The sequence below is a fragment of the Trematomus bernacchii genome, unplaced genomic scaffold, assembly GCF_902827165.1.
Source record: "Trematomus bernacchii unplaced genomic scaffold, fTreBer1.1, whole genome shotgun sequence".
NCBI classification, from domain to species: domain Eukaryota; kingdom Metazoa; phylum Chordata; class Actinopteri; order Perciformes; family Nototheniidae; genus Trematomus; species Trematomus bernacchii.
The window spans coordinates 13700379-13726358 of record NW_022987727.1 but is presented as its reverse complement, the minus strand read 5'-3'; the positions used below and the strand labels follow the sequence as shown (position 1 = coordinate 13726358).

The 25980-nt window shown below is 40.4% G+C and overlaps 1 protein-coding gene across 2 annotated transcripts in view; it reads right to left on the bottom strand.

The window, feature by feature from the left end:
• Window positions 1–25720, bottom strand: part of mtor (mechanistic target of rapamycin kinase) — a 113129-nt gene extending 87409 nt beyond the window's left edge. The window contains exons 1-20 of one of the 2 annotated variants that reach the window (XM_034144842.1): window positions 25571–25720; window positions 24990–25177; window positions 24682–24790; window positions 24271–24503; window positions 22775–22975; window positions 22527–22661; window positions 21169–21444; window positions 20757–20865; window positions 20366–20549; window positions 20139–20267; window positions 19192–19436; window positions 18056–18265; window positions 17398–17603; window positions 16728–16850; window positions 16140–16223; window positions 14689–14781; window positions 14186–14320; window positions 11158–11287; window positions 1650–1900; window positions 1015–1101 (exon numbers count right to left, since the gene is read on the bottom strand). In XM_034144842.1, the coding sequence (XP_034000733.1) occupies window positions 1015–1101; window positions 1650–1900; window positions 11158–11287; window positions 14186–14320; window positions 14689–14781; window positions 16140–16223; window positions 16728–16850; window positions 17398–17603; window positions 18056–18265; window positions 19192–19436; window positions 20139–20267; window positions 20366–20549; window positions 20757–20865; window positions 21169–21444; window positions 22527–22661; window positions 22775–22975; window positions 24271–24503; window positions 24682–24790; window positions 24990–25118 (3069 nt within the window). In that variant the 5' untranslated portion in view covers window positions 25119–25177; window positions 25571–25720. The remainder of the gene's footprint in view (window positions 1–1014; window positions 1102–1649; window positions 1901–11157; window positions 11288–14185; window positions 14321–14688; window positions 14782–16139; window positions 16224–16727; window positions 16851–17397; window positions 17604–18055; window positions 18266–19191; window positions 19437–20138; window positions 20268–20365; window positions 20550–20756; window positions 20866–21168; window positions 21445–22526; window positions 22662–22774; window positions 22976–24270; window positions 24504–24681; window positions 24791–24989; window positions 25178–25570) is intronic. The other variant, XM_034144841.1, reaches the window with a different exon arrangement.
• Between the last annotated feature and the right edge of the window lie 260 nt (window positions 25721–25980).

Sequence of the window (25980 nt, the reverse complement as noted above, 5' to 3'; positions counted from 1 at the left end):
ATGTCTTTCCATCAATGAGCGAGAGGGACAGACAAAGCCTTCACGTGCCAGAGGCAGAGAGAGTGTCACGACGCTACTCGGAGGAATGGAGACAATTTCCTGTCAGCATGCGACTGACATCACGTCTGTGTGTCTTGTGACACCGTTTTGGAAAATCAAGGCATGGCCTCCTGGGTACATTAGAGATAATAGCGATTGGAGTTGGAGGTGGAAGACTTGGAGTCACGCAATGCGCCAATCAGTCAATGGGCTTCAGCTGTGAGATCTGGCCGAGGTGTTTTGTCAGTGGCCAGGTCTCCAGCAGCCCCCAACATCCTGCTTTCCTCTGACTCCAGTGAACATCCTGAATGGCTATTCCAGCCCCCTCATCTGGATGCAGCAGCCTCGCTGGAGCGAAAAAATGAATAGATTCTTTGTTTCACTCGCCATTTATTAACTCAGAGGGACTTGAGGCGCAGTGGTTCAACTCTCTCAATTACTTTTCTTCAGGAGGGGTTGCAGCCATCGCAAAATGTGCCGCTAATGGTGTTACCGAGACACAAGGACGGTCATATGATATTTTGTGCCCTTGCCTTTATGATTATGTGCTAGACAAGTGTGTTTGTGCAAGTGCGAGGCCGATGGCTTTAGCAGTTGTTCCACGTCATGTGATAACGAAAAATGTCAGGAGTCCTCGCCAGTTTTCTCTCCCTGTTATTCTGAACAATGAGCCAAAATAAAAAGAATATCATCCAAATGAAACATTTTTCTCACTCCTTCAGTCCCACAGTCTCTAATCTTGTTAGTAGCAGCAACACACATGAAGTGCAGTACAGTGTGACATGGGGCTAGACTCCTTCCAGAGGCCCTGGACACATTACTCTTAATGAGGGAAGTGAGAGAGCACAACTGAGCGCAATTAAGAGTTTGCAGCTGTTTGCCTGACTCGAAGGAAAATAAGGAGGGCTGGATGATCTGAGTTTAGGGATTTAGGTTGGTGGGAAGGCGGGGGGGGGTGTTGACACAATTACTCACTCTGATGAGGGTGAAGATGTCGTCCATGTAGGGGCGGATGTGGATCTTCACAAAGCACACCACCATTCCCATCTGCTGGAACAGGAACTGGAGAACAAAGAGAACACAGAAAGTTAAAAGAGGAAGGGCCTGTGTCTACCTTGTTTTTTTTGCGTGAGCATCTTTTTTGTATTGTTTCTCATGACGCATCTTCTTTCCAAGGTACCCCTGTTTTTATGCAGTCATTCCGAGCGGACGCTTTTGTCCGAGTCATTACGGTAACTATCATAACAAAGATAAAAACATTTGTGGGAGGAGATTGGCCGTGCTTTTTTCACGCCGTACGGCTGTCAGACTGAGCAGTGAAGCTCATTCATACAAATTGTGAGAGCAGGCATCTTCCGGTTTGTGCTACTGGCAACAAATAATGTCTAACAGAAAGGTTGTAGCACAAATAGATAATAAACAGCTAGGGGGCATATCTGTCATACAAAAGTGTGATATTTTGTCAAGATATAGTCATAGAATCATTTTTTTTTTAAGTGCTGGGAGTCCCTTTCTGCCAGAAAAAGACACAATGGTCTAAGACACTTTCTTGAGGAATAACAGATAACACCCATACAGAATGTGTCCTCTTGTTCTCTAGTAGTACCAACCTCTCGGATACTGGCATCACAGACCCGGATGACATTGAGGAAAGTCGGCATGACCTGCGGCAGAAACTGGACGCACTTGAGGCCCAGAGATTTGAAGATGAAGGTGACGGCCTGGACCACCATGGTGTGGTGGTTGGAAAGGGAAGGGTCCCTCAGGATGCGCATTAGAGTGACGATGGCAACGGCAGGGTAAAACTCATCCAAGGGCAGGTTGCCCATGTTCACGAGCATCTCACTGGTACTGTAGTCCGCTGTAGGGAAGAGACAATAGAGGGAATCAAGCTTTTTCTACAGATGAATAATAGAAAATGTGCAACCTCTTAAACTCTCAAAGAAGAAGTCTTGAATATATGTTTTTCTGGAATCACTTTTCCCAGAGGAAATCATCAGTAAGGGTCTCAAACTGACAGAAGTAGGCCCCCGTTTGCATATAAAACCATGACTCTAGCTTTTACTTACATCATTTTAATACATTAAAAAACTGCTTTCCAGTCCTGACCAGACTCGTAAATATCTTGTCAATCCACACAGCCAATCCCAGCATGCATTGGACTAGAGCAGGGTACAACCTTAACAGATTGCGAGTGCATGACAGTAAAAGAATATGCATGAAGTGCACTAATTTTGAAAGAGAACTTCTTCCAAATCTGGATCTTTTGCCCAAACTTTAAGAACACAACTGACCTAAGATGGTCTCAGTATTCCTCATGCAATTAAAGGCAGATTCTTAAACGATGCATTCAGGTAGTGATTGTAAACTCATAAAGTTTCCCCTGTTCTCATTGTGTTTCGAGTCCTTGCTCCAGAAGTCTCCTTTACAATCTACTGTACACCAGGTGTTCTTGTTCCAATGTAAAAACAAATAAAGCAATTCAATGATGAAGCCAGTCAGAGAGGTATGCAATTTCCACCATTGCAGTAATGTAGGTTCATTAGATATAACCAATCATATGGTTCTATCATTAGAAGCACAGGCATGTATACTCTTAAATATACACTTGAAAAATGACATATATGACTTAAAAGTATGACAAACAATAACAAGTTCAATGTAGCCCTGTCTTAAAGAGGCCCTATCACCTTTCCTGCAGTGTATTCTATAGGTTTTTGTGCATGGAAATGGTCTGCAAAGGCTGAACTCAAAAAGTTCCCTCCAGAGAGTTTCTCTCCCACAAAGATGAGGGCAGACGCACGAAATTGGAGCTTCCGAATGGCATCCCCTCCTCTGTTACTAAAGTCATCCAATAAATAAAGAACTTCTGTGGTCTAACTAATGAGGTACAGCTTCAGTACGGCGATGCTGAGTTTGGCACTTGGATCAACTAAACTTCAACTTTAGAGCACAAGAATCTCGCACTTTGAAAAGCCATTCATGCAGAACCCAGTGACCCAGAGCCAGTTGACTTCTCTGTGAGTAAGGCTGGTGCCCCACGAGGACGAAAACGGGTTGTATCCGCATATTTCGCAAACGATAACGGGTCCAAAGGTGGATAGATCTGGAAACGGAGCGCTCTGGGGGGTCATACGGCTCCGTGTGATCGCCTCTATACGATCATTTCCTGATAATGATGACGCAATAGCCCCGCCTCTCCCCACCTCTGCTGCTCACCCCGCGTCAAAGTAAACTGCACACTGAATTCAGATTATTTATCTTTCTCTAGATATGGACATAAACGCGAGTGAAGTCTAATCTGACAGGACGGAGACACGCAGCTCTGCTCACCTGCAGCTCCTCCCGCTGTGATGCAGCGGTGAACGGAGCAAAACACACACTTCAAGTCAGATCATCACCCTTAGCTATTTCAATTACCTCTCAAACTACCTAAACTAGTTATAAATATGTTTATTTTTACTGTCGGGTCACTCATTACAGGATCAGCTGCTGCATGAGACAGACACTGACGCTGTCAGAAGAGAGGAAAAAGAGACAGGCTCCGTGTATTTTATTATTATATATCATTAGATCGTCGTTATTCATTTGTTTTAAAGCTCAATAAATAACAAAGAAGACCTTTGACCGGCACTTTTATAATTTTGTCCTGAAGATTTCAACTTTTACACACGTTGACCGGCGAAAAACTCTGCCCGGTTCCCTCGGCCCCCACCGCGGAGAATAAACAGAAGGGCAACCATGACAACCATGCTTCTTCGCTGCTTTTGTGGAGGAAGTTACAGCGCCACGTACAGGCTCGGCATATGTACTGCAGCTTTTCCAGCGGTTGGAGCTAAACGGAGCTGTCTCGTGTGAACAGACACTATCCGGTGTCTATTGCGTGTGGACGGAAGCCTTTTTTGCGATTGCGTTTGTGTATGCGTTTTCCCGTATGCGTCCTCGTGGGGCACCAGCCTAAGGCCGATTTTCTCAACCAGGATGATTCAAGTTTCTACATCTGCATGCTCGGGTGACACGCTACCTGTAAGCAGGCTTTTCTCGGACACCTATGTTCCATGTCCTACAGGAAAGAACTTTGCTGCTTTATTAGATTTCCTGTCATAATTTAAGGTGTTCTTTCAAATGTAAAATGTTGAAGTTGTAATTTTATAAAGTTTTAGTTTTCTAAAAAGTCAGTTTATAGTTTGACTGTTTTTCCACTTGGTTTCTTTAAAGAATTGATATATTGTGCTGTCAATCTGACACTTGAGAACTGTAATGGCACGTTTTGGTTTAATTTTTTATGATACATTGATGCACTGTTAATATTTTATGGGTCAATACATATTGCCAAAATCTAAACAAATTTGGGTGTAAGCAGCCAATGTCAGTGTTAAACCGCAGTGCAGCGTATGTACATTTTTGGTATTATTATCAAACCCTGTAAATTAGGTCATTTTATATAATTAATAAACAAGTCAATGAATATCGTTCTGTAATAAGAATTATTGATGTAATCTATATTTTTTGGATTAGATAAAACAAATAATTTCTATTAAATTGTATTTCTTAAATGATAAACAATTGTTTGATCAAATCTATATATATTTTTTGGATTATAAATATAATTTAATTCAATGAACTGCCTTTAAACAGAAACATATACTTTGTGCAAAGCCTTATAGAATAGTTTCCATTTCCTAAAGAAATATTGTTTGAGGCAATTTATTTATTTTTCATTGGCTCAAGCAATAAGAAATAGATGTGAACCATTTTTTTTTTATTTTAAAAACCCTTTTTCCAGTGTACTTACCGCTTTTCCAAATGTGATCATACCATCACAAGTAATAGAGCTTATGTATTATACGACTTTAAATCCAACTATAACTTCATCAGCCCAAACCCTTGTGACTATGTGGGACAGGAGGCTATGCCGTCATGAGAACATTAGTCAGGCAAATCATTGGTAGAGTTTTACTATATCACAGATTTATGGCATCCCAAACACCTCCTCTCCTCCCTTACCATCCAAATCAACACCTTCTCAGTCTCACTAAATAAAGCTGAAAGAGCCTTAAAGCTTGACAACAATAATAGTCTGAAGGGAGAAGAGATTTGATATGTTTGGCTTGTTGCTGCTGGCTGCTTGTGAGTACTGGCACTGACCTTTATTATAGCAGGGGACAACAAATCAAATAAGGTTTTTTACTTTTCTTTTTCTTTTTAAATACGACAGAGCCCAGTCTGCTCTGATTGGTAAGCTGGCCGGCTATGTGGTCATTGGTCAACCACTTAGAGATGTCTCGCGCCTAAGTCTATTACATACAATGTGTTGGAGTGCTAGCCAATAGAAACGCAAGTGTTACAAAGTGATGTCGTTATGTTAGGGAAGTAAACAAAGGAGTCAAACAAAGGAGTCAATGGAGGCATTTCAGGCAGGAGGGGGAGTGTGTGGGCAAAGCTCCCTCTGCAGGAAACTTTGGGATTTTAGCCTTTGCAGATCATTGACATGCACACAAACCCATATTACACACTACAGGGAAGGGAAAACACCTTCATATTATTGAATATATATTTACAACCCAAACAGACTTTCCTGGAATGTTTTTTTCCTCACACCAACTCTGTCCTTTGCCTTTCTTTCAAACGGCGCCACTTTTGGTGTGAACACCCAGTATTTCTCACTTTAACCCTAAAATGATATTCATGTGTTTTGCTACAATCTGTAATAAGCCACCTCCAAATCCCCTCTAAGTACCAGAGAATCTAAAGAGCCACATGAGGGTTTCAGCAGTCGTGCCAAGAATTAGAGAGCACAATTGTATGTATTTCTCTAGCACCAGTGGTGGTCTTTTTAACATTCATAATGTACTTTTTCTTATTTATTTTTTAATGAGTGGTTTTGTTAATGTGTTTTGTGACAGAAAATGCAAATGGGGTCAGTTTGGCCATTTATCTATACGGAGCTATTAAGTTTTACAAGGCATCTGAGAATACAGAAGTCTGGAATTCAGCGTTTCACTGGCCTTCTGCAGGAGTACAGTTTCACAGTTGTCTCCCTTAAGACTCCCGAGTGTAGACAAAACATATTGGCAAAGAGCATGCAAGCTAAAGAGGGTAGAACTGGACTTTTTATCATCCTGGCCTTCAGCAAGTCTAGATTAATGATGGTGATAGATGGCTACACACATGTGTGTCTTTACAACCAACAAACAGGCATTGGTGTAGTTAAGTAAGGCAGCAGTAAAGTAGTAATTCAGTCTTCAGGATTTGAAAAATAGTTTATAAAGCTGCAGCTGATTAAGAATGCTGCTGCTAGAGTCCAAACGAAGCAGATGCCATCACTCCATTTTGGGGTCTTCACACTGGTTTCCTGTTTGTCAAATAATTGACTTAAAAATAAATATATCCAAACTAAACATGGAGAAGCAGCGTTCAATTATTATGCTGCATTTATCTGTAACAAACTCCAAGAAAACTGCATGTTTACTTCTTTTAAATCTAGACTCAATACTTTCCACTGCCCTTTCCTGGTGTTAGGTTGTTGTGCATGTAAATGGTCTGCAAAGGCTAACATTCCAAAGCTCACTCCAGAGGGAGTATTTCTCCCATTGTATTTTCTTGGCTTTCTTCATGTTTTAAATGTAATGCTTTTAATGTTTTATGTAACGCACTTTGAATTACCTTGTGTTGAAATATGCTATATAAATAAATGTGCCTTGCCTTCATCTATGTAGGAAAAAAACGTTCCTAGCCATAATAAAAGATTTAAAACGGCAACTTACTACGCCTCAAGTGCATCGGTTTTATAACCCTGACTTTCTTCAGTGACTTGATGTTTTTAGTCAGGTGAGGCGATGGGCCTAGCCAATGAACTCCTACCAAAGGAAATACGTGCTGTCAAATATTGCAAGGGCTCCACTGAGAGATCTGCAGACAGATGTACAGCCTCCAGTTCCAGTCACAGTCTATTTAGCAGGAGAGCAAACTGGTAAAACTATTACCCTATTGTTGTCCCAGATCGCACTCTGAGACCCATGACTGGGTCAGACGAGTGGAGGCCTGCTTTTTAATTTTTTTCATTCAATGAATTCCTATCATCTCCAATATATGACGTCCTTTTTTTAAGTGATAGCCTAACCTTTTATTTTGCACCATCTTAATGTCACAATTTCCATCCATAACAAGGCACTTTTTCACCTCCTTTTCATAAGTAGATGAATCATAATGTTTTCGGTGACACAATGTCCTTTCCGTAAAACCTTTTTTTGGGATAAATTATTTTACCATTTTTACTGGTAAGGCTCTAAAAATTCCAAAACATCAGATAATAACGTTTTTTTATTGTGGAAAGTAAAGAACAATGCAGCCGATTGACCTCTGAGAAGACTGTTAGCCTGAAGGGATGTCTGTCTAGAGTGGTTCTCTTTAAATCAAATATCTCCACTCTGACAAATTCCACTCCAGTTGTCGTGGTTACATTTCCCTCTGAATTGGCAGGCTCTCAAGGTCTAGTTGGGCGAACATCAGATAGAAGCCAGAAATTGGATCCCGAAAAACAAAAGCTCCAACAAACCTCAAAACTAAAGCCGTAGTTGCTTTTGACTTTCCAAATGCAGGGGCAAGACCTCTAAAATATTGTGTTTGTCTCGAGTGAGTAGACATAGCACTTCACTTCGCTCCATTTCTAATGAGCTGTAGATAACAAAGTGCTTTTGGCCAGACGTCGGTTTCGCGAGTCCTATTCAGAAATTCAAGTAGTTAAAGATTACATCAGTTTTAATCTAAAGTGATCATATTCTGACCAAAGAAAACCTTATGTGCATACATTTATGTTAGAATGAGCAAATGTGTGAAAATCACTCTCAAATGGTTGAGTATCTTAGTCAAGTTTTCCACATTAAACATTGTTTAACTTTACTTTTATCTGTAATCTTTATCTTTGCTTGTAATGCGTCCGTGTTTATTATATCTAATATATTATGAATCAATGTTTAGACTGATGAAGTCAATGTTTTAGGATCATTTAGTAGTAAGGGTTTGATTTGTAATGGTTCTGTATAATAGATTAAAGGTGGGGTAGGTAATTTTACGATACGATATTACTTTATTTGTCAGATCAAGTCTGAAATTTGACTTGCGTCACAGCAGCTCCATGTCCAACATCAACAGACAAATATACATGAAACACAAACAACAAACATTTAACATAACAGCAAAATCAGTGAGAGAAAAGCTGCTCAAAGAGCCTTCAGCGTGCATTTGATCTGGGATTCAGCTCTGTATTTACTGAGAGGATTGACTGATGCACAAAGGAGTGCTTCAGTCTGACCTTATTGAATCGTGGGACCCTGTATCTCCGATTAGATGGTAGCAGTTCATATTCACTGTTCAGAACATGGTTTGGGTCAGAGATGATGTTGTTGGACAGCCTCACTAGGTTGTTATGATGAGTCATAGAGTCTCTGACAGGGTTGACCAACAATCTTTGAGCAGATTTTTAACAGGTGGAGCAGTTTTGATTTTAAAGCTGCTGACAAACATTTGTACCAGGTAGTATTGCAGTACTGTAGAATGGACATGATCACAGATGTAAAGAACAACAGAAGAATTTCTCTGCTCGCCCCAAAAGACCTAATAAATTCTTTGTTTTGTCCTTTTGCACAGATATTCAATGTGATCCTTCCATGACAGCAGATGGCCAATCATTACACCCAAGTATTTGTATGAAACTCCCTGCTTGATTTCATCTGTATGGATGACAATGGGGACTTTATGGGAGTCAGATGGTGAGCCAAAAATAATTTCCTCAGTTTTCTTGGTGTTGATCTCAAGAGCATTGCTATCAGTCCACTCGACCACCTGATTTACAGCCTGTTGATGCAGCTCAGGGTCGTCTGTGTTACTGAGCAGAGATATTATTGCAGTATCATCGGAGTACTTAATGATGACTTGATTTGGTGTGTTGGTACGACAATCATCAGTGTAGAGAGTAAAGAGCACAGCTGAACTCACGCAGCCCTGGGGGGCCCCTACATTGGTTGTAATTTTGGAGAAACCAGCTTGAGTGCGCTAGAATTTGAAAATACACAACCGGAAAAAATCTGCCACTTCCTTACAGAGCCCCTCCTCCAACACACACGAACGCGCACATGACCAATGAGGGCACGAGATAAGTTTGTGCACAGATGGAAGGCTGACAGGCAGGTAGGCCATCCAGTTATTTTAGACGGGCCGGCTAAAATGATTGGTCGTGCTTTTTACAGTACTACGGCTTCCACAGATGATATTTTTTAATGGATTTTTTGTCAAAGCACTTAAGATATTCATTGCTATCGGGATGTTAAAGGTATGGTAGGTAAGTTTGAGAAACCGGCTCGAGATACACTTTTTGTTATATTCCATGGAATGCTCTTAACATCCCGATAGCAATGAATATCTTAAGTGCTTTGACAAAAAATCCATAAAGAAATGTCATCTGTGGAAGCCGTAGTACTGTAAAAAGCACGACCAATCATTTTAGCCGGCCCGGCTAAAATAACTGGATGGCCTACCTGCCTGTCAGCCTTCCATCGGGGCACAGACTTATCTCGTGCCCTCATTGGTCATGTGCGCGTTCGTGTGTGTTGGAGGAGGGGCTCTATAAGGAAGTGGCAGATTTTCTCCGGTTGTGTATTTTCAAATTCTAGCGATCTCGAGCCGGTTTCTCAAACTTACCTATCCTACCTTTAACTCTCGACTTCTAGATGTGTTGTTAAGATATATTTTAAATATGGTCTTTAATGGCGCATTTTCACTAGAATCGCTGGCAACTACAACAAAATGAACATATTTGACCGTGATTTAATTGTAATACACGTTTCAAAATGATGCCGAAGTAACAACATACTGATACTGGTTAGTAAAAACCATGAATTAATGCTTTGTCAAGTCTGCAGACAGACGGCAGGCGAAAAACCTTTTAAAATGCGCGTTGTCTAAATGGAGATCGGCTAAGCAACGCAGTATATGCTCCGACCGTCCACACTCACAACAACGGCCTATACAGACATAAATAAACCAGCGACTGTATTCGCCATGACACAGACAGTCTGTGGTTTGTACTTGTTTAACTTTTGTCTAGTTTCTGAACAGATATGAGGAGCTGTGAGCTGTGAGCTCTGAGGGCTAACAGCTAACGGCTGATGTTGGTTTTGTGTTTCGCATTGAAGATGACGTCACGGCTCCGCCTACACTGCGTTACTATAGTTACTACCCCAGTTCCTAAACTGTAATGGAAACGCAGCATAAAGTGAGCCTGGCCTACCAAGGCCTAACTATACCGTACTAAGCCGTGCGAGGCCCTGCAGTGGAAATGCGCCATTGGAGAGCCAGAAAACTGTGAAAAAGTACCCGCTAGCCGGAACTACGCCTAGTGGAAACGCAACCAAAAACGGGCCGGGCACGGCACGCTTAAACCGCGCTGTAGTGGAAATGCGCCATTAGTGTCTGGGCTCCTATTCAAAAGCTTCAGATAGCTTATACAGGTGTCCCATCTCATCTTTATCCATTTTATCCCTTGATTGTACTTTTATATGCAATTGTTTTTAAATAAAATGAATTGAATTTTGTCAACACAGCAAAAAAAATCCCTATGAACAGCTGATTTATCATATGTATCAAATGTATAATCTGTGAATCTCCTTCCTTTTGACTCCAGTTGTGTTGCATCACTAAATCATTAAAGAGAAAGAAAATGGAGGCAGTTTAATCTTTAGCTGCCTTTTTTCACATATCACTTTTCCATTGATCTTCTAAAATGCCAACTGCAACTTCTAAAGTTTTGTGCTATTGAATTTGTTTTCTTAAAATAAGCCACCCCGTAGCCCATCTTTAACTAGTTATTTAATATCTAGGCTACTGCCAGATTGTGTACATCCTGATTGAATTGGTTACATTAATGTAGAGACATGTATCATGTTGTTAATGAGTCCTAAGGTATCTGACCACCAAGTAGCAATATAGAATTACAAGAGTTGAGAACTGAATACTAATGTGACAAAAATAATAATGTTAAACAATCCTGTATTATGATCTCTGGGTGAACATTTCCAACCAACATTGTCCCAAGAAATTTGATTAGAGATAGTGTCCTACCTGAATCCTGACTGGACTTGGACTCAGAGAGGCTGACGGCAGAGGCGTCTCGTGATTGGTCGATCATGCCGATGTTCACCTTGTGCTTGTAAGGGTCCAGAGCTCCGAGAAGACCCAGTACACGGATAGCCTGTCGGACACAAAGAAAATAAGTATTTCTTTCAAAACAAGAGTAAGAGTGCCATTAAGTCCTTGTAGCTCTGGAGCTCTGTTGAAGTAGCATATTAAGCCACTCATTGGCAAAGTGGGTATCAGATGGAACAAAGAAAATGTGGTTTAGGAAGCCTCCATGGATGTTCTTGAATGATGGACAATGGAGTAAATGCTGTCAACTGTAGAGTAGTCAGCAGGTAGTATTTGATATTCAAACTCGATTTTGGGTGGGGTATTTCTTTAAGGAAATATGAAAACATACAAAAGTACTCAAATTAGTTTGAAGTAACCAGCTTTTTAGTACCAAACACTCAATGTAAATGCTTGGCTTATGAAAAATGGTTGCCTTGAAATCGAAAGGTTCCTGGTTCCATTACCAGCTCCTCAAAAGAGAAACCATGTGTCTTTGAGCAAGACTTCTCCTGTGACGCAGCACTTATGAAGGTAGATATGGTGCAAAATGCGAGAGCGTGTAAAACCTGATGTGAGCACTTGCAGAAAATAAATCTGAGCTTGTGTGCATACATTTACACTTGTATAAAATATCCACGTATCTGTGAACCAAATTTGAAGTCACAGAAGAAAAAAAAAAGTTTTGTAGCTTGTAGAAAAAAAAAGAACTTAGTGATGAAATGTTCACTTGCAGAAAAATATATATTTTTTAAATATATTTTCCATTACAACTGCAACTTGGTTATTACAACCTCTCAAATCAGTCATTACAACTTCACAAATCTGCTCTGTGGCAGTATAAATCGACGAATCTGCGGCCTTGACTTTTGCTACACTTCTTGCGATGAATGTGTCGCTAAAGTAGTTTTCACCTGTAGATGTGGGGGGAGGAACATGGGGAGAAAGGGGGGTTGGAGCGAAGGGGCGGAGCTATCAGAACGAGGAGGCGCAAGCTCGGGTCAGTCACACAGCCATGTCAGGTCGAACCGGATGACTGCGGGGCCCTGCATGTTGCCCCTTTCACACCAACGCCGTTCCAGGGCCGGTTCGGAGCTTGTGCCTGATAAGCACCGGTTTTTCCTGTTCACGCCGCAGCGGAGACGGCTCTTTTCCCCGAAAACCGGTTCTTACCAAGCTCGAAAAAAGTGTCGGTCTAGGCAAGAACCGCATACGTCACGCTTACGTCGGAGGGGGGCGAGATTAACCTGAACTAACAGTTTATGGAGAGTACGGCAAATAAAAGTTGAAACAAGCAGTAGCGCAAAGTGACTAGAACGCAACAACACAATTGTAAAAAAAACACACTTTATAAAGTCAGGCAACAGTAACCAGGCTTCGTGTGATTCTGTTTATTTGACCATCCGTTCGCTGTCATTGATCATTGTGGAGAGCAGGCAGACGTTTTGTTTTGTATTATAGCAGCTATCAGATGGAATCAATACATGGGCTGCACATGTTGTCTTGTCCGACTATCACAAGTAGAATCATAATGAAAAATACGGCGGTAAAATGTGCCTGTAGAAAACGGCTTAGCAAGTAGTCAGTTTAGCTTCGGTTGCTATGCTAACATCACCCATTTTATACCAGAGAAACTTTCATAACAGCGTTGTGATGCCAAACAGCGTCAATTCAGACTGACACACATTCACTTAAGGGGAACTGGGGATATGTATCAGCTGCTTGTGTGACAGTCAGACAGTGAATACTTTAGAGCGGCCGCTGCTGTGTGTTAACGGGAGAATAAACTCCAGTGGACGAGCAGCACTGCAGCGGTCGGTAAATGCCGCTGTAACACATTAATAAACAATGAAACACAGCACTCTGGAGAAAAGTACAAGGTTGGAGAAGTAGTTCTTTAACTTAATCTGGCTTCGTATGATTAAAAGTAACACGATCATCGACCCGACGCAGTCCCCCATTGTTGTTGTTGTTGTGAGCGAAGCACGGAGCTAGAACGGGAGCTGCGTTGGTGTGAAAGGGGCAACAGTAGTCACTTGGGTGTGACTGACCCGAGCTTGCGCCTCGTCGTTCTGATAGCTCCGCCCCTTCGCTCCAACCCCCCTCAAAAGTCAAGGCCGCAGATTCGTCGATTTATACTGCCACAGAGCAGATTCGTGAAGTTGTAATGACTGATTTGAGAGGTTGTAATAACCAAGTTGCAGTTGTAATGGAAAATATATTTTAAAAAAATATATTTTTCTGCAAGTGAACATTTCATCACTAAGTTCATTTTTTTTCTTCAAGCTACAAAACTTTTTTTTTTCTTCTGTGACTTCAAATTTGGTTCACAGATACATGGATATTTTATACAAGTGTAAATGTATGCACACAAGCTCAGATTTATTTTCTGCAAGTGCTCACATCAGGTTTTACACGCTCTCACATTTTGCACCATATCTACCTTCATAGCACTTGGCCATCAGCTTGAGAATGTGTGTGTTTATGGATGAATGTTGGCATGTGTTTTGTAAAGAGCTTTCAGTGGTCAGTAGAGGAACAGCGCTACATGAATGCAGTCCATTTACTTTCTGTAGAAAAGTATAGTCAACCTCAGATTTCAGGTGTATTAGTGGATGCAAGAGCGACAGTTGCCAGAGTCAATATCCACATGCCACAAACCATACACAGTGACAATGGACTCTGTGAGACATACGTAATGTAATAGGCGAGGGACGGAACTCCTGCGATTATCACTTACGTCACAGCTCGAGACTTTGGGAAAAAGTTCCATACGACTATGGAAAATGTGCCTCGTACTGAACGTAATCTTGTGATTATAATTGACCAGTCAAAGTCAATACATATAAACAGACTTTCATTTGTTTAGTGTATGTTGACAGGTTAGGGTTTCTGGCATGGGTATGAGTCAGAGTTGGGTTCACGTTGCTACTGAGAAAACCTCGGGGAAATGAAAGGTGCATACCTCTCTCCTGATGCCCTGGTTTTGTTCCGTCTTGAGGAAGTTGAGCAGCACCTCCAGAAGGGAGGGGTACTTGCGGTAGGGCTCCACCACGTAACCTGTGCTAGCAACCTGCTGGCCCAGAGTCCACAGCGCCACCTGGTGAAAAGTCAGAGGCAGAATCCACTGAGTGAGAAGCATGAAGCATAATGTGTGGGATGCATTATCTAGGTATTGTAAATGAACGTATCCAACAAACAACGTTATTTTTTATAGATATTCTTATATTGTCCTTATTATGTGTACCTCCTGGCACACAACACTGTTCAAACAGGAAATGCCAGAAGCACAATTCACTCAAAAAATGACTTTAAATGTTTCCAGAAATGCCGGTTATGTTTACTGAAGTAGATGTGTATTTACTGTAAAACTAAACTAACTAAATATTTTTCAGAACTCGGGTGGTGCTGAGTTGAAATGAGAATAGAAAATTAGGACCAGATTAAGCAGACACTTTTTTGGCATACCTGTCGCTTGGCCAATGAGGAGGAGTCCTGCAGCATGTCCATGATGATTGGAAAAAGCTCGTCCATCCACTTCCTCATCTCCAGACCGCTCACCTGACATGATAGGCAGAGCAATCAAAACCCTGGAAATATCATACTATACTGTCCTTTTGATTTTAGAAAAAAAAGGGATTAAATAATTACTTTTACATTAAAGAGGCAGATTAGATCTGACCATATTAAACTATAGTCTGTCTCTGTAGAATTTTGATGCACAAAAAATACTTTTATTGTTATATTTTAAGGATAGGCTTAGGCGTGGGGTATTTTATTCAATATTGTTATAGGAACAATAGATATCATCTTAGATTTGGGATATAATAAATGTGTTTTCAAGGTTTTAAAGGGTGCATTGTAGTCAATTATGTCATTTTCTGAATTTGCCAGACTGTTCTTCATGTCGTATCGGTTACCTTAACACACTCAATAAATCCATATGACTGATGATTATTTATCAGAATTCTCATTGTGTAAACATTTTCATCAATGTTCAAATGCCCCGATATTGCTGTAGAGTGGTGCAGTGATCATGTATTTTGTAGGCCGCCCTGGAAGTTAGCATCACAAGGACAATATTTTGGGACTTTGCGGAAAATCTGATCTGTGGCAAACACATGTTTATTATATTTACACATGTTGTTAAGCGGGATGAATCTTCACGTTACCATCACTTGTCAGAATAGTTGAAGCGTTAAGCAAGAAGTAAAAAACGTGATGCTATTAAATAATTAGCTCATGATTACATGACATTACGACACCACCGCTAAACTATAGGAGGTTACTGATCGTGTCATTTAGCCACTTTTAGCAACCGCCATATTTAAGACACATAAATGCTTCAGACGTTCACCAGTGCGATATTTCATTATGTATTGGAAATGGAAAAAACTTGATAGTCTTGTGTCTTGTGTGTTTACCACAGACCTAATTTCAGGCATCAAACCAAAACTAATTTCTGGGATTAATATTCGTTCCGACACTACTCTATTCGGTAAAAAAATATTGTGATATATGTTTTTCTGTTTGGATTCAGCAAGTATTCAGCCCTAGGAAAACTTCAGTATTTTTGTGTTCATCTATCACAGCTTTGATTTGGGTCTCCTGCACTCTGTCTGAACTGAAGAGTCCACCTGCTCATAACCGTGCCTTCCTGACTCCTTAGAAGGGTCCATTGCATCACCTGGAGGAGGGTGGAGCAAGGCACACACACACGGGCAGGACTCTACCCTGAACTAATCACCTCAGAAAAAAGACTTGCATAAAACTGTTACAGTGAGAAACTCCAAAAATTGAAAATGTGTACAGGGAAAACGCTTCTGCTTGAATTTATTGAGGTCTCAAACATCAGCAGCTACAGAATCAATGACACACTGGCTAACAGTGTTTAAACTTCACGACATTGAGACACTTACCTGGGCCAACTCGCCGATGGTCGCAAGGACACTGATGACCACTCCAGGATTGGGGTCCGGGTCTTTCAACTTGAGAATGAGAGCCTGCAAAAAGGGAAAGGTAACAGGGGTCATTTTGACCATTGAACCCCAGAGCTATACACAATTTAACTGTTCAGAATTATTTTTTGAAAGAGCTTCAAGAATTTAGATTCTAATGGATTTAAGGGAGTCCTGCATATAGTTTTAAGATCCTATAACATGGTGTTTTTAATGATAGATTCTTATTTCTTGTCATAACTTAACATCTTAAAAAGACAGGTTGAAACAACAAAGTACTCCGCTCAATTGATGGTCAGTTTTTCAAAAGATCAGTACCGGAAATATACAGTTATTTATTCCATGAATTCTTCTTCCTTTTTTTGAAAACAAAAATGCAACATATCCACTGACAGTTTGTTCTGAGATTTTGAGGGGTTAACAGACCTTGATTTATAAAATCTAATTGTATTTGTTCAGATAAGTCTACATATGTTCCTCTGATGCAACAGTCTGGTTTACATTGATACACTCATACACCTTTACAATTGAGAACCTGCAGACTTGTACCTTGAGGATGGGCTCCATATACGGTCGTATGAGGCGGGGGGCGTTGGAGACTAGATGACCGAGCATACGAGCGCTCTGCTCTTTGTTCCTGCCGACACCACTGTGCTCCAACTCCGTTAAAATCTGCAAGAAAATTCACAACAGAGACAAGTATAGAGTCTTTATCTCTGGACTACATCTTAAAAGGTGCATAGTGTACACAATAAATGCATATTGTAAATGTTGGTGACATGGGAGCGGGTCTTAAGTAAGAAATCTTCACTTTGGTTTTATGGAGCAATACTTTTGATGTTTAAGCAGTGTATAATACAAAAGCCTTTGCTGCCATCTCGAGGTTTAACAATGAAACATCAGCCAACAAGTGACCTTTCCAAACAGTACCAACATATAATAATAGATGTGCATGATGGTAAAATTATAAATGTTTTTAATTATTACTAACATCCCTTTCTTGTAATTAACCAGCTCTTCATATGAAGGACAAATTAATGCTTTTTTTTTTTTTTAAAGTAAAAAAAACAAAAACAATATATATTAATAAATACTATTGGGGTACGTTTTTTTTCAACAGGTTAACAAAAAACTCCTGCTTTAGAAATAAATAAAACAATATTAAACACAATTAACCTTTACAATACTCACAGTGTGCCATCTGTTGGGTCTCTCTTACCTGGATGAGCATCTTGCGCAGGAAGGGCATGACGAAAGCGGGGTTCATGCTGCTGAGGCGTCCGATGGTGCAGATGGCCAGCTCTCTGATCTCAAACACTTCATCGTTCAGCGCAACGAACAGAGCCTGCAGGTTCTCCGCCTGGGCCAAGTGAGCGTCAAAACGCTCATCGAGGGAGGCAAGCACACAATATCGAATGTCTGGATCTTTGGGAGAACACAGAGGGAAGAAAGAAAATAAATATTTTGACTTCACCATTCTTATTACCATTATAACATGTCTTATAACTAAATGCCTTTTTTTGCAAGAGTACAGTATGATAGATCAAAAATACATTTCAAAATGAAACGATCCTCAATAAAGTATGGTATTTCTTCCCTTTTCCTCCAATTTTAACAAAACACTCCAGTGGGAAAATTGGGTTTTCTGACACACCAGATTAAAATACAAAAATAAATACAAAAATAAAACTTGATAAAGATATTTTTATAACATAATAAGTAAAAATAAGAAAGTGCAATTAAATATACATTTAAATAAAATTTGGAAAATAAACAAAAATAGTATGGTTATATAAACAAAAATTAAAATATAATTAAAATATTTGTATTGACATTTAAGTAAATTATCATTACATTTTTTGATTTTTATGGTTTACCTGGGTCGGTGATGCCAACAACTAGCAGCTTGCTGAGCACATCTGCCACCACCTGCACGGCGGTCTGGCTGACAACATGGCCGCTGATCAGGTGGATGGAGGGGGTGAGGAGGCGGGAGCAGGTCCGAGCTGCCTCCATTCGGATTTCCTTGTGTTCGCTGTTCAGGAAATGATCGGCACAGTGACGCACAAACTGGGTGAGGGAGTGTCCTGGGGAAAGAACAAAAAAAAGTTAGGCTTATCCCTGAACTGGTAGATGTGGCATGCAACTACATTTTAGACTTAGATTTATTTAGGGCAGCAATGCAGATAATTATATAGACTATTTTAGGTATTTTTGCCATTTTAAATGCATGTAAAAAGTATCCATTACAATAGAGTGGAGCAGTGATATAAGTTAGCAGTGCAAGTGCTCCCTCGATAAAAGCCAATGGGATTTGTCCTTTGGATTTTGAAATATTCAGAAAATAAGCTCTGTTACAAACCAAATGTATGCTACTTACAGGTTTGTTAAGCAAGATCATCTAAACATATTAACACCACTTTTGTAATAGTGACATTTTAACAGTTGGCAGAAATGAAAAGCCAACGTTAGGCTACAAACAAACTATATCACGGTTGCATGACTACGTCAGCACCGCTAAGCTAAAGGCAGCTAATGTTCAGCTTGATGGCGTTTAGTCATCTAGTGACCAGTTTTGTTTTTTTATTAATCCCACCTCACCGTCTACTACAGGTTATCAACTCAAGACTGAGCAGTTATTGTTTCTCTGCAGTTTGCTGCATGATTAAGTGTTATGTCTCTAGCCCTAATTCCAGACCAAAACCACTCAAGCCATTTCTGCAGATCACTTACTTTCTTACAGACTGTGTGTTCAATTTAAAAACACTTGTCCAACTTCACTGAATGTGTAGAGAGCAGCAACTCGAGGTATTTCTTTCCATGCTTCGTGATTTTAGGGCTTTAATGCTCCCATTTAAAATAAATGTTTCCTGCTGACAGAACCCAGTTCAAGATCAATGGAGTTTGGTGCTTAAGAACAGAACTTAGGCTCTGCACTTGTTTTTCAATCTGTGGAGTTTCCCTCCCCTGAGAAATAAAAATAGAATCTGCTGAGTCCTTTAGAGGTTCTTGCCTTCAAACTCAAAGCTTCCCAGTGTGCGCAGGGCCAGGGTGATGCTGCCTACATCGCTGGCCTCTGGGATGTTGGTGAGGCTGGGTGAGGCCAGCTGGTGAGCCAGGCCTTTGGGCATGCCGGGGTGACGCAGAGGTTTGTGCATCAGCACCAGGGAGAGCATCTTCAGCAGGCCGTCCTGGATGTCCTTCTTCAGCTGCGGGATCTGACGGCTTAGGTCGTACAGCACTGCCGTCAGCGCAGGACTACATGAATAGGAAAGAAATGGACAAAAAAAACAATCGTTGTCATCTTTTGAATAAGACGAAGACGTGTGTTGTGTATCAAAACATGTAACTTAAAACCTATCCATACAAGTCAAACTCTGGATCTACTTGAATAAATCCAGTACAAAATCCAATCCAGGCTATTTACTGGAATCATTCCCCATAGTAGTGAAACCCAGTGGTGTAATGTAACTAAGTACATTTACTATATAAGTACTATAATGTTAGTATAATAATGAGATAATTGTACTTTGCAATGACTTCTACTTTACTACATCTCAGAGAACAATATTGTACTATTTTACCGCACTATATTTATTTGAAGTTTATTTTCACATAAATGACCTGATACACCTGGATGATATATTTACATATATAAATATATGAATCATCTACTCAGTATTAAAAAATGTACTCCACATTGACAAATTACATAATTTATAATTAAAAAGAGACTAATGTAATATATTCTATAATAATACCACTTTTAAAAGAGCGATTCTGCATAATGCTACTTTTTTTAAATGTTGCCGTTAATACTTCCCTAAGTTTACTAAAGAAACATTTTGAACTTGGGTTTTTAACATTTAATGGAGTATTTTGAGACTGTGGTATTACTACTTTAACTCAAGTGAAGGATGTGACTACTTTCCCACCACTGGTGAAGTCATTCTGTCCTACCTGAGGCCCACAGCCAGCATGGGCTCCAGCAGCTCCTTGATGTCTGGTTGGATGCTGGGACCCATGGCTCTGGACAGCATGCTGATACAAGTGAACACTGTGGCGTCCACCTGCATGGTCTTTTGTCTCCTGCAGACAAGAAAGACAGTGAAAGTAAAAAAAAAGTGTACATAGTTTAGGTTATCGAGAGACTAGAAATAACCAATGTCCTGTATTTAATTACTGACTTGTGTGCAAAGTCCTTAAGTGGCAGGGCAGCCTTGATAATCTCGAGGATCTTGGGGAGGTACGGCTGGATTTCTGTTCTGACGGCCACCACAAGCAGCCCCAGAGCCTGGAAAGCTGCCGTCCTCTCCTTCTCCTTCTTCAGACAGCCCAGCAGGTAGCTCATAGTGTCCGACAGGTACTGGTCTGCACAGGGGATGGAAGAAACACAAAGGGAAATGGTTAGACACAGAGTTGGACAGGAAGTAACACATAAATCACCTGAATAGGAGTGACTATAAGTCATTTGTTGTCCATACCTAACAAAAAGCCTAGTGGGCACAATGCTGAGACAAAATACATGGCTGTATGTCACAATTATAAAAGATGGGTTTTTGCACAAACTATTCCAACCTGTGAAGGTATTAGGCTGGAAGGCAGCCAGGCGTGGCAGCAGGTTGAGGATGCTCATCTGGATCAGAGGATTTTTACTGGTCCTGTATTTCAGCACCCAGCGACACACCTGGATCAGGTACATAATAAAAACTTAAGTTAACTCTGATTCATCTTGGGCTTAAAACAGCACTGGCATTGAGTTTTTGACGCATACATCTGTGTGTGAGCCTGCTTCAATGGTCTGTGAGCTAAGTAGCAGTATTACTCATTTAAATGATGTAAGTTTCAACTTTTTGACTGTCAAAAATGATACATCTAACACAATTTGTTTTCTATCACAAATCTATTGGTAAACAGAAGAAGTGTCAGCAATTACCAAAAAACGACTTTTGCATTCAGTGACAATCGAGACCTCTTCTGTTAACCCTACCTGGTCGAAGTGCTCCTCCATCAGCTCTCGGCAGTAGCGACTCTCCACCAGCGAGGTCTTGGCGGGGGCCGGCGTGGCTCCGAAGCTGAGGAAGCCCTGCGGCGAGCTGTATCCCAGCAGGCCTAGCAGCGCGTTGGACTGCTGCGGCTGCACCGACTGGAAGCTGGTAAAGGGGGTGATGTGTCGGGGCTTGGTTCCAAACCCCATCATCTCCTTGCAGTACTTGTCATGGACCAGCTGCTGCTGCGTTATCTCCTCCATCTCCTCGCGCATGCGCTGTCATACAGACGAGAGAGTGAGAGGAATGTTTAGCTCGAGGATGTTAGAGGCCCAATTCCAAACCCACTTACACTTTGTTTGCGAGTTATGTGGACGGTACACCAAATTAAGTCATGTGAAAAGCCAAATAGTGTGGAATATGTATGTTTGCTTTTTTTAGTTTTAGTTTTGTACTTCTATGTCCTGTATTGCGAAACTCTATGTTACATGTTTTTCTTAATTTATACCTTTTTATTTTCTGTAATATTCTCATGTGTTTTAAGGGGGAGTATGCAACATTTGTTCAGGTACTACAGATGAAAAAAAGCCTCCTCGCTGGTGCATTTACAGCAATGTTAATTTATGGGCACTATCCAGGTTAAATAAACGGATAGAATAAAATATATGAAATAAATAAACACCCAGACAGCAAGTCTGCATCGATCCGGACTTATCCAGCTGCCTTACCTGACCATGTGCAACGATGTTTGTGTAATATCAACTGTGGCATGTAAAACTATGGCAGGTAAGAAAGGGGTCTTCCAATTAGAGGGTTCCAGTCCTTGTAGTTAGCATGTTGGTGTCTTTGAGAAAGATACTTAAACCCAAATGTGTATGCAGGTCGCTTTGGATAAAAGCAATAGCCAGATAACATGTAATAACACCCAGTCTTCAAATAGTTCCATGCAAACAATAACTAGTAAACAGGCAAAATAATAAAGAAATCTAAAATTGTCGTACAGATGTTAATAACTTAAAAGTTACGTTGATTTTGTTTTTACTTAGGAACTGTAAATATTTTTACATTTTGTATATTTACAGGAGCTGTTGCAAAAATGTAGCATCTCATTAATATCAGGTTTAAAAACAAGGTGGTTTCGAGGAAAAAATAAATACCTTTTTTTTTTTTTTTTTTTTTAAATCAAGAGATTCAGGAACGAAACTATGGTTACAAAACAGTTCCTGTTTCTGTCAGATGGAGGGTAGTTGGTCTCTAAGCTTGCTGCTGTATCTACACCCTCCAACTTAAAGAAGGAGCCTCATTCAGCAGAGAGTGAGACCACTGACAGATGTGTTTCCACGAGGAGCTCAGCCCTCACCTCTCCCTCCATGCTGCTGATGCGAACCAGCTCATTCAGGATCAGAAGAGCACCGTGGACCCTGTCATCGCGATTCATCCCTTTCTCTTTGGCCAACGTCTCGTCGAAGCCTTTCTCTGCCTCGTCGAATGTTTGCTGTTGCAGAAAAGAAAAACACTCATCAAGCCCACCACAATGACACAAATGTTACCCCTGGCAAATACATGCAGCCTTCTTCAAATGTGCCACTATACAGTGGGGTGTCTTACTTTGTACCACTGCGGTTTCTGCATTTCCTTGGTCTCCCTCTGAGTGGTGAGGATGAGACAGGCTCGTAGTGCAGATACAGCTCCTTCTCGGATGGCTTGCTTGGGGTCCCACACTGCGTAAAGGATGTTATCGAAGAAGGGCTGCACTTGCTGGAAAAAGAAGGTGGGTGCGCTCACAGCCAGCTCCCTCAACACCAACACCTGGAAGAGACGGGAAATTGTTTTATGGCTGCTCACTACTTGCTTTTCTTGAGTGTCATTTTGCAGCTGTGTAAATATATGTAAATATTGTAATTCCAGACATTAATTAGCAGTCTTTTTATTTTTACCAAAGCTCTAAAATAACACCCAAAAAAGTAAAGTTACCTTCAAGTCATTGTATTTGGGTGACCTTAAACTTTAAAACCTAACAATATCTTTCAAGCAAGCTTGGCAAATATTACCCCTTTCTCCATGCTAATCAAACTCGATTTGCATTATTTACTGAACTTATTTATTTTATATATTTATATAATCGAGTTGCTAAAATTCAATTTCTATTCACAATTAATCAAGTAGGTCATTGCAATTGCTGTAAAAAACAGGAGAATAAGAATTAGTTTGGGTACAATCGGCCACTTATTTGAAGTAATATTTCTGTGATTATAATTACTTCTATAATGAGCATACATTATAAGCATTAACATAAGTGAATTGTTTTTTTACATGGGCTCTTTGTAACCAATGTTTTAATAAATACCAATAGCACCATTCATGACATTTGTATGGTGTCTGCACAGAGTCAGGATGAATAGCTGTCAAAAAAACACCAGCAGCACATGTTCCTATAGAGAGCCAGATCCTGACTCTCGTTTGTCATCAGAAAGCTAATTCAACATATTTGAAAATGGCGAAAGCTGGAAAAGGACTTACAAATAACAACCTTACATTTTATTTCATTGGTCGTTAAATATTTCAGCATTATTTCCCTCCCTGTGTGTTCAAATGTTCATTATAGACTATTGCATAAACATATAATTGTGTCATAGAAACGTTGACCAATTACTCATATCTACTACTAAACAACTGGAAACTGGGGGGGAGTGTGTGGGAGAGAAACTCCCTCTGGTGTGAACTATGGGATTTTAGCCTTTGCAGACCATTTACATGCACACCTATATAACCATTACAGGGAAGGTAACAAAAAAAAAGAAGCATTTTAGGGCCTCTTTAAAAAAAAATTCAACGTATATTTATCAATATTTATTTTTCTAAATTCAACACTCTCCTGAACAGCAATGAGTAAGTACTCCATCCAGGGAAATCTAAAACAGCAACAGGGACATCTAAAACTGCAACAGATCTGCCTTGTGCTACTTTGCAAAGTTAAACAAAAAGGCGACAATCTAGAGTTAAACTGTCCTTCGCCCTCATCTCCACCACACATAAACACCACCTCGAAGTGATGGTGTTTCAACAACAAACAACACAGTCCCTGCTGTGTGCTGGTCACTTACTGAAGCATGGCGTCTGCCTTCATTTCTGTCTGCTCCCAGCCACTCCAGTGCTCTCTTCACTTCAAACTCCACATACTCCGCAGTAAAGGTGTCCCCTGCCATAGAGAGGTGGCCCATGGCTTTAGAGGCCATCTCCATCACTACGGGGTCGCTGGAGGGGAGCAGGTTGCGCAGGTAGTTGGCAAATCGGCTGATCCTGGTGGCATTTCCTCCCTCCACTCCAATCAGGCTCACTGGGACAAATGATTGAGAGAGATTGTTCAAATTGATCACAGATATACATTTGTATGTGACTTACATCTAGGAGAGTACATTTATTTAAAATAATTCCACCAGACCATAAGTAAACAGAATTATTTATTAATTAATATTAGTTTTTTTAAATCTGGCATGCCAATGATAACAGCTTACCGATGGCGAGAATCCCCCCTTTCTTCTCATTCACATCAGAGCTGGATACCAGCTCAAATATGTGGTGGTTTAACTCATCGTAGAATGTAGTGGCTTCATCTTGGCTTAACTGTGGGAGGCACAAAATCAGTATCACAAAAACATAAATAGAATAGCAAAATTGGTGAATGCAACGATAACCATGTATAACAAAAATCTTCATGTCAACTCCTAATACAGCTTTCAGCAACACTCATTCAGTATGCATTATATAGAAGTGATATCCTCATAAACAAGTTTCTATTACATCCATGTTTTACTTGACTCACCTCTCTGAGCTCTGTGGTCACATAGTGCTGCAGATCTTTGGCAGACTTTGCTCTGGTATCTTCACTTCGACTCTTCAGCCCACTGACAAACTGCTGCAGCACAGTGGCTGTGCCTGACATGATCACCATTTCGACGGCCTTATTCTGCAGAGAGACCAATAAAATGACTATGCCTCCACCGAAACGTTCTGTTATTACCAAAAGAATGGCAACAAAGAAAATTAATAAAAAGTATAAAGACGGTGCTTGGAAAGGAAGTACATTTGTCCTGAGTTGTTACACAGGTCAATGTTGTTGTTAGCTGACGTTTAAGCTAGCTAACGTTCCTGGTTAGCTTGTAAAACAAACTGTCAAAGTATTATTAGCAGCATGCAAAACATAGACATAACACTACATTAAGAATATGCTATCCTATAAAAACTTGCTAAAAACTGACAGACCCAACTCAGGAAAAGGCCAATTCAAAACCTAGAAATTGTATTATGATGGTTTTGTTTAGCTAACGTTAGCTATTGCTAACGTCAAGCTACCTACTCCAGCAAAGCATTAGCAAGAGAATAAAGTCGCTTTGTAACACTTACGTGTTGCTATTATTGTGTCGGCCACTTAATTAGTATTCGGCTCTTGCAGAATCTCTCTCATTGTACGACTATCTGGCTAGCAAAGTGAAGTGTAAAGTAGTGTCGCTGTTTAGTTGGACCGTGTCCAGCAGCAGCACGGTGCAGACAGCAGCTTCACAAGCGTCGTGTTGCGCTCAGTAGACTGCGCGGAGCTTAACGCATGCAGCTCATTGAATACAGTTTGAGACATTTTACCTGAACATTTGTATTTTTGACACTTTATACTTTATTTATGTGCATTCCACAGAGGCAAAAAACAAGTTGTACTCTCATAATATGAATTATCTAGTTAGTAACGCCTATGTAGGTGTATCCTTTTTTTTTTAAAACAACTAAAAAAAACAAGGTCAAATGTTCCCAATAGTCCTTCT